At 44.2% G+C, this 8,419-nt stretch overlaps 1 protein-coding gene across 1 annotated transcript in view; it reads right to left on the reverse strand.

The window, feature by feature from the left end:
- The window catches only part of NME9 (NME/NM23 family member 9), a 25,202-nt gene extending 19,109 nt beyond the window's left edge, over positions 1–6,093 (reverse strand). The window contains exons 1-3 of the mRNA XM_003789508.2: positions 6,049–6,093; positions 5,667–5,703; positions 1,746–1,803 (exon numbers count right to left, since the gene is read on the reverse strand). Of these exons, the coding sequence (XP_003789556.1) occupies positions 1,746–1,803; positions 5,667–5,699 (91 nt within the window). The 5' untranslated portion in view covers positions 5,700–5,703; positions 6,049–6,093. The remainder of the gene's footprint in view (positions 1–1,745; positions 1,804–5,666; positions 5,704–6,048) is intronic.
- Between the last annotated feature and the right edge of the window lie 2,326 nt (positions 6,094–8,419).

Raw genomic sequence — 8,419 nt, forward strand, 5'->3', positions numbered from 1 at the left:
GTTCCAACTCCAAAGGAAAGAAGTCAAGGCTTAGTTTAAACTCTGAGTGGGAACCCCTGGACTTTCCCCATCGAGGCTACACCAAGCTGGGTGTGTGCTAGGGGGGTTGAGACGGTCTCACCTCAAGTACCCCAGGGGTTCCCAGGAAGAAGTGACCATACAGAGGTTCAGGAAAGATTTGACCCAGAAAGGCTACTTTTGAGCTAGGCCTGGGAATGAGAAAGATTTCAACAGGTGGTGCTGGGGCCCTGAAACTCCAGGTAGTGGGAATGACATGAATAAAGTGAAGAAGTGGAAAACTTGTGACCTGTTCAGGAAACAAGTTAGAGCTTAGTACACACCTCAGGAAACAATAAGTAAAGGGACTGGACAGACAAATTGAGTCATGACAGAGGGAGATGGGACTTGAATGCTGAGGTTATTGGAGGGGGTAGAAAGGGGGAGGTATAAGAGTGATCACAAGCAGACTGAGCAGGTGTATCCGTAGAGAGAAGAACTGAGCCCAGAATTATCAAAGGTGAATGAGAAAGAGAAAGGAATAATGGGGGAGAAGGGGTGGTAGGCAGCCTCTAAGATGGCTGCAGTGATCCCCACCTCCTGGTACTCATGCCCTTGTGTAATCCCCTGCCTTTGAGTATAGCCTAGACCAGGGCCAGCTCACTCTCCCTCAGACTGTTGGAAGGCCGGACTGTGGGCCCTGGGATGAGTCAGCTGCTAAGCAGGACAGGCAGTGGTGGCAAAAACACCCAGTGGGCTGGATAAATGTCCTCGGCGGGCCACATGTGACCCGCAGGCTGTAGTTTGAGGACGCCTGGCCTAGACCCAGTGACCAGTTTCTAATGAGTAGAATATGGCAAAAGCAATGAGATGTCACTTTCAAGATCAGGTTCATGAAAGGCTATGACTTCCATCTTGCATTCTTTCTCCAAGCCCTGCTCTGGAAGAAGCAAGTTACCAAGCTGTGAGCAACCTGATGAAGAAACTGAGGGTAAGACATTGAAGTCTCTGGTCAATAGCCAGTGAGAACTTCAACCCTGCCAACAGCCTCATGAGTGAACTTGGACATGAGTTTTCTAAGATGTGCCAACAGCCACACAAATGAGCTTGGAAGCAAATCTGCTCCTAGTTGAGCCTTGAGATTCCCTGTCTGACCCCTTAACTGTATCTTGGTGAGAGACCCTGAGCCAGAGGCAGCCAGCTAAGCTTTACCTGGATTTGTGACCCACAGAAACTGGGATAAGTGGTTTTAAACCACTAAGTTTTGGGATAAATTGGTATGCAACAACAGATGATTGATAGACGGAGGATAGGGATAAGGAGGCCTGTGGACAGTGGCTGTGCTGTTTCCTAATGACTGCGGTCCCAGGTTCCAAGCTCTTGTGATGCCTGGCTCTCCTTCATTCTTCAAGTTCCAAGAGATTCCCATATCCCTTCTAATATATTCCCCTTAGGAGCTTCAGGTAATTGGAAGAGGTCCTATTCCTTAATACCAAAAAACCTGTGTATGCAATCAACTCCAGAACAGTACTGAGTCATTTCCTGAACTGAATTTACTGAAGTTCAAGTACACACACACACACACACACACACACACACACACACACAGAAATCGATCACCTGGTTGTTTATGAGGCTCAAGGTAACAGGAAAATAGGGCTCACTGAAGCCCTTCTCTTCATACTTCAGCACATCATTTAACAATCTTGCCAAGAATAGATCTAAAACATTATTTTATTTTAAATTACCAGTTAGTCCTTTGGTACTGAGCATTTCCTCCCAAAGTTCCTGGGTACTGATGTTGACCTGAAGCCAAAGAGGACCAGAGGCTATGTTACTGAGGGCACAGATGGAGAAACAATTTCAACTATTTGCTCTAGATCAGTGGTTCTCCACTTTCCTAATGCCATGGCCCTTTAATACAGTTCCTGTGGGTCACAACCCACAGTTCTGAGAACTGCTGCTCTAGATTTCTCCCCTCTTCTCTGAAATACTTACAAATACAGTTCAAGTTGTCCCCTCTCTCCAGTCCTCCCTTCTCCTTTCATCTCTTCCTGCTTCCCTCCCCATGAAAAGCCACTATCTTAAGAATGATGTGTACTATTCTCAGGTATCTAAAAAATAATTTTATATATTATTTGTCTACAAACAATTTTTTGTGTTCTTTATGTACATAAACAGTATTATATTTTCGCTCAATATCAGAAATAGTTGAGTTGAATTTATTGCCATTCTTTTCCTTTGTTTCCTTATCTACAAAGAGTTCTGGTTTCATTAGATATGAAATACAAGGAGAAATACATATACAGTATTCTACATAACTACAATACAATCATCAAAATCGGGGGGAAGAGACACTGATAATATTATTACCATTTAATCCTTAGACAACATTCAAGCTTTACCAGTTGTCCCAATAATGCCCTGAACAGCAAAGGAGCTAATCATAATCAGGTGCTAGATTTATTTGCCAAGGCTCTTTGTGAATATCTTTAGTCCAGAATAGTTCTTCAGTCTTTCTTTTATTTTTATAACCTTGACACTTTTAAAGACCACATGTCGGGCACTTTGTAGACTGTCCCTCAGTCCCTCGGCAGGGGCATGCCCGATGTTTCCTCCTAATTAGAGTCAGATTGTGCATCTTTGGATTGATGAAATCAGTTGGATTGGTTGGAATGTTACATTCCAGCAAGTGATAGGCAATGACCACCTACCCATTCACTGCCCATATTGTGATAATGATGTTCACTTTGATCAATGAATGGATTAAGGAGTCTGTCAAGCTCCTCCACTTTTCCTCTGTAATTATTTAGTTTTTGTGGGAAGCTACTTTGAAACTATATAAATTAAAAGACCATGAAAAACACCACTTGTTCTTTTTTTTTTCTTTTTTGAGAGAGTCTCACTCTGTTGCCCTGGGTAGAGTGCCTTGGAGTCATAGCTCACAGCAACCTCAAACTCTTGAGCTCGAGGGATTCTCTTGCCTCAGCCTCCCAAACAGATGGGATTACAAGTATCTGCCCAAATGTGCAGCTGGTTTTTCTATTTTTAGTGGAAACAGGGTCTCACTTTTGCTCAGGCTGATCTCAAACCCCTGAGCTCAAGCAATTCACCCCCCTCAACCTCCAAGAGTGCTGGGAATACAGGCATGAGCCACCAAACCTGGCCACACCATTTGTTCTTAATATGGGTATTCTAAGGTCTGTGTCCCTTTAAAAAGGCAGGCTGCATTATCTGCAATAAGGGCAGGAAACACATAACATCTGCAAATCCTCTATTAAAGGCCCCACTTTATAGGAAGTATACGCCTCTCTTTTTTGTTTCTATAAAAAGAAGCAGCAGGAGGAAAATGGGGGGAGAAGAAATAAGAAGGAAGGAGGGAGAAGGAGAAAAAGAAGAAAAAAGGGAAAAAGAGAAAACCAAGAAAAGTCCTGGTACTTTAAATGAGGTTAGAGAGTTGGACTGATACTATCCTGGGCCTACAAGTACAGTGCTGAGAAAAAGTGATCAAAGAGTTCAGAAGCCCCAGTCCCCAGAGGCCCAGCTGTAAATCACTAGCAACTCTCTGCCCCTGAACCCTGTCAGGGCATGAGCTGTGGGGTCAGGACTCTGGATAGTTGAAGATTCTCACCCCTCAGAGCAGGGCAGGAGCAGAAACATATGGGAAATATCCAGACTTCACTAAGTCCTACATTTGGTAGGGAATGAATGAAGAACGTGTGGCATCTTTAGATCAGATTGTCACTTAATGTTCCATGATTTCTTTCTGTCTCAATCACAAAAGGAACCCCAAATAACCTTCTTAGAGAAAGAACAGGGTTCCTGGGTTGGCAGATCCTAGGTACCTTACAGAGAGGTGACATGCAGATGCCTTAGTGTAGCAGAGAAAGGAGGCCAATATCCCTCGGCCCTGAGCAAAAGGGGGCGTTTGAGTACTTACTGCATTGTACTCAGAGATCTGAGGAATACAAACAAAAAAATATTGCTAACAGCTGCTGTTCTCCCCAAAGGGGATATGCAGCATACACACACGAAATGTTCATCACGTGAAGCAGTAATATTAGAGGCACTACAGACCGCATTCAGACCAGCTAGGAAATGTCCAAGAGAGTCTCATCACCACAACTCTGCAGGTTATGTACTATCACTTTTTTTTTTTTTTTTTTTTGAGACAGAGTATCACTATGTTGCCCTCAGTAGAGTGCAACACAGCAACCTCAAACTCTTGGGCTTAAGCAATTCTCTTGCTTCAGCCTTCCAAGTAGCTGCGATTACAGGCACCTGCCACAATGCCCAGCTTTTTTGGGTTGTTGTAGTTTTCATTGTGGTTTAGCAGGCCTGGGCTGGGTTTAAACCCTCCAGCCCCGTGTATGTGGCCAGTGCCCTAACCACTGAGATACCAACACCAAGTCATACTCTCCCTCTTATTTACATAAAGGCCCAGAGAGGTTGCAGAAATGATTCACACAGCAATAAGTGGTAGCATCAGGAGCTTGGGATTTACTACACATAGAATATTCACATACAAAATGTTTCCTAACTCTAGGGTCCTAGAAGATCCAGGCTGGAAGGCCCTTAGGGATAGTTCACACAACAGCCTCATTTAGAGGGGCAAGCTGTATGTAGCCCAGAGAGGTTATATCATGTTCAAAGTCACAGAGTTGGCTAAGAGAAGACACAAGAACTAACCCAGGTTGTCTCACTTCCAAGCCAAAGCCCTCCCTCACTCAGCACCGGCTACCCTTAGACTAATGCTGCTTAACCTTTTCCTCTTAAAATCACCAGCTTGTGAAATTCATTTGCTGGTCCCACTGAGAACTGTAAGACTGAAATCAGATGTCTCAAAAGCTCTGAAACTCTACTCTCTGGGGTGGGGTGTGTAGCCTGAGCATGTATACTATTGGATTTAGTTGAATATAAAACCTGCTAAAGTTCTGAAATGTTCTTGTATTACCGACCATGTAGATGACCTCAGTATGATAAAGCCCTCTCTCCCCTTTCCAGGGTTCATGCCTGCAGGTTTTTACCATCCCTTTGGAATCAACTACTTCTCACTGTTGGGGACCAACAAGAAAAGAGCAGACGCTAGCTTACGGATTCACTTGTCCAGGGTGCAGATGAGTAAGGCATTCCCTTAATATATCACAAATGCTCGGCATATATCTCAAGACATATTTAACAAGTGAGTGTTTGAACAGTGGTGGGAAAAGTGGGTCTCCACAGAGCACACAGTTACAGACGCATCTCCAAACTCAAAAGAACCTACTATTACATGCGTTGAGCAAGATACAACGGCGTTTCAACAAAAAACGTAATAGCCACGTCAAATTATGTTAATTCTTTTCTTGATTTTTTAGCTTTATTTATTGAATGTTTGGGTTTTACGGTGGTATGGTTGCATAAACACTACAAGTATAAAGAACTTCTACTCATTTTTGAGTGTATACGGTATTTAAGAGCACACACACACAAAAAACATCTGTCATCAATGGGGACCAGAGATAAGTTTTTTCCCTTTAAGAAGAAAGGGTACAACATTCAAATTCGAGAACACTGTCACATCCTGCTAGCAAACAGAATGACACTTTTGTACAGCACGCTCGCCCCCCCCCAACCCCCGCCCTCCAACCCCAATCAAGTGCTGGAAGCTAGCGCCCCTTGAGGCTTACCTGCAGGGCAATTTCCTTCTTCTTGCTGCCCATGGCTCTGCAAGGAAGACGAAGCCCAGTTACCGCGGGCTTGGGCAGTTCCCCAGCAGCCTTGCGACAAACTGCCGCGCGGATCAGCAAGCCCAGAGCCTCCTCCAAACAGAGTTCTCCCACCCCGTCCCTTTTGAAAGTGCCTCTAAGTGGCAGCAAGTCAACACACTGATACAAAATGAACACCCCCCGGGGGGAGCGAAGCCTTTCCGGGGAGCTGCGAAGCCCCTTCCCCACCCCGGAGCCGGCCAGGGGGCGCGCTCACAGGCCCGAGTCAGCTAGCGGCGCAGCGCAGCCTGCCAGGCGTCCGGGCGAAAAAAGGACAAGGGACTGTTATCCCTACTGCACCCACGTATTACTGGGAAACTGAGCCACCAGGACGATCTCCCGACAGGTACACGGCCTTCGACGCACCGGAGTCGCCAACCGAGTCTGTGATGACCCAGCCACGGTCGTCATGGCAACCCAGCACCCCGCCAGGCCTGCCTGGAGAGCTTGCGGACACGTAAGCCACGCCCACTCCAGGCCCGACGCAGTCTCTCCGCGGGGACTCAGAACCCCGAGACTGGCAGGAGGGAGTCCCGCCCCTTGCCGGCCGGATCGGTGTGTGGAAACGTGCTCATTGGTTGGAGAGTTTGTCATTGTCTGGAGGCTTTGAACCCACCTGGCAAATACCCGACCCATCTGTGCGTGGTACGGTTACATCCTTGCATCTCAGCATCCCTCCTACCGCGTCTGCCATGGCTGATGTGCAGGTTTTTCACCCTCACATCCCCGCATAATGAGTGCCAGGTGGAGTGCCTCCAGGTTTTGAAGCGTCTGTAAGGGTTCTCTTTAAAAAAAAAAAAAAAAAGGATACAGGCTGGGCTTGGTGGCTCACGCCCATAATCCAAGCGTTCTGGGAGGCCGAGGCGGGAGGATTGCTTGAGGTCAGGAATTGGAGACCAGCCCAAGCATGGGCGAGATCTCGTCTCTACAAAAAATAGAAAAGTTAGCCAGCGGCTGTGGCGCGCTGCTAGTCCCAGCTACTTGAGAGGTTGAGGTGGGAGGACTGCTTGAGTCCAGGAGTGTGAGGTTATAGTAAGCTATGAGGACTCCACTGTACTCAACCCCAGGCAGCAAAGCAAAAACACCCCCCAAAAACAAAAAAAGGTATGAAAGTCAAGACATACAAAACACAAAACATGGCCAGGGCGGTGGCTCATGCCTCTAATCCTCGCATCTGGAAGGCTGAGGCACGTGGATCGCTTGAGCTTACACTTTCAAGACCAGCCTGACTAAAAGCGAGACCCCATCTCTACTAAAAATGAAAAACTGAGGCAGAAGGATCACTTGAGCCCAAGAGATTGAGGTTGCTGTGAGCTATGATACCACAGCACTCTACCAAGGGTGACAAAGTGAGACTCTAACTAAAAAAAAAAAAAGCAAAACATGATATCAACAATCACTTTAATCTGACCAATTGCAAGAAAGAAATTGTCAGAGTGGGTTTTTTAAAAACTAGGCCCAATGGTGTGTTGTCTAAAAGAAACAGATTAAGTTAAAAGTAAAGGAATAGAGAAAGGTATGCCATCCTGACACTAATCAGAAGAAAGCTGAAGTACCTTTGTTAACTTAAGGAAAAGCAGACTTCAGAACAAGGAAATCTATCAGGGATAAACAGGGCATTACATAAAGTTAAAGGGGTCAATTCTCTGGGAAGATAAAACAATACTTCACATTTATGCACTTAACAACAGAGAACTCTGATAAATGAGGCAAAAATCATGCAACTGCAAAGAAAAATAGGTAAATCTAGTATTATCATTGAAGATTTTAACACCATTTAAAAAGTGATCATTAGATTAAGCAGGCAGGAATGAACAAGGGTGTAGTTGAACTGAAAGCATCAAAACTTAATTGACACTTTTCAATATTTCATTCAACAAAAGCAAAATGTAGATTCTTCTCAAGCTCGCATGGAACATTCACCAAGTTAAACCATATTCAGGCTGTAAAACATACCTTAACAAATTTAAAATAATAGAAATCATACAAAATATGTTCTCAGACCACAATGGAATTGAGCTAGAAATCAGTAACAGCTGATGAAAGGAATCTAGAAGATTTAAATAAATGGAGAAATATTCCATGTTCATGGATAGAAACAATCAATATTGTTAGGATATCAATTCTTCCCCATATGATCTATAGATTAGACACAGTGCAACTCAAAATCTCAGAAAGCAAGCTATTTTGTGGACATCAATAAACTGATTCTGTTTATTGAAATGAACAGAAGGGACCCAGAATAAAAACGGGACCCAGAATACCTAGCAGAAAGAAGAAAGAACAAAGTCAAGGAACTGACACCACCTAAATTCAATACTTACTATAAAGCTACAACGATCAAAACAGCAGGAGGTTAGTGAAAGAACAGATAATGGTGCTGGAATAAGTGGATGTCCATTTGCAAAAAAAGAATAGACACGGAACTTACAACTGTTGTAAAAATTAACTCAGAATAGGTCATAGTCCTAAATGTAAAATGCAAAACTATAAAGCTTTCAGAAGAAAACACAGGAGAAAGGTCAAGGTGATCTTGGGTTTGGTAATAACTTTTTAGGTAAAACACCAAAAATATGATCCATGAAAAAAATCAATCAGCTGGAATCTGTTAAAATTTAAAAACAATTGTGCAAAATACTATTAAGAGAATGAAAAGACAAGCCATAGACCGGGAT

Source organism: Otolemur garnettii, unplaced genomic scaffold (assembly GCF_000181295.1).
Source record: "Otolemur garnettii isolate 467f Iridium unplaced genomic scaffold, OtoGar3 scaffold00032, whole genome shotgun sequence".
Lineage (NCBI taxonomy): Eukaryota > Metazoa > Chordata > Mammalia > Primates > Galagidae > Otolemur > Otolemur garnettii.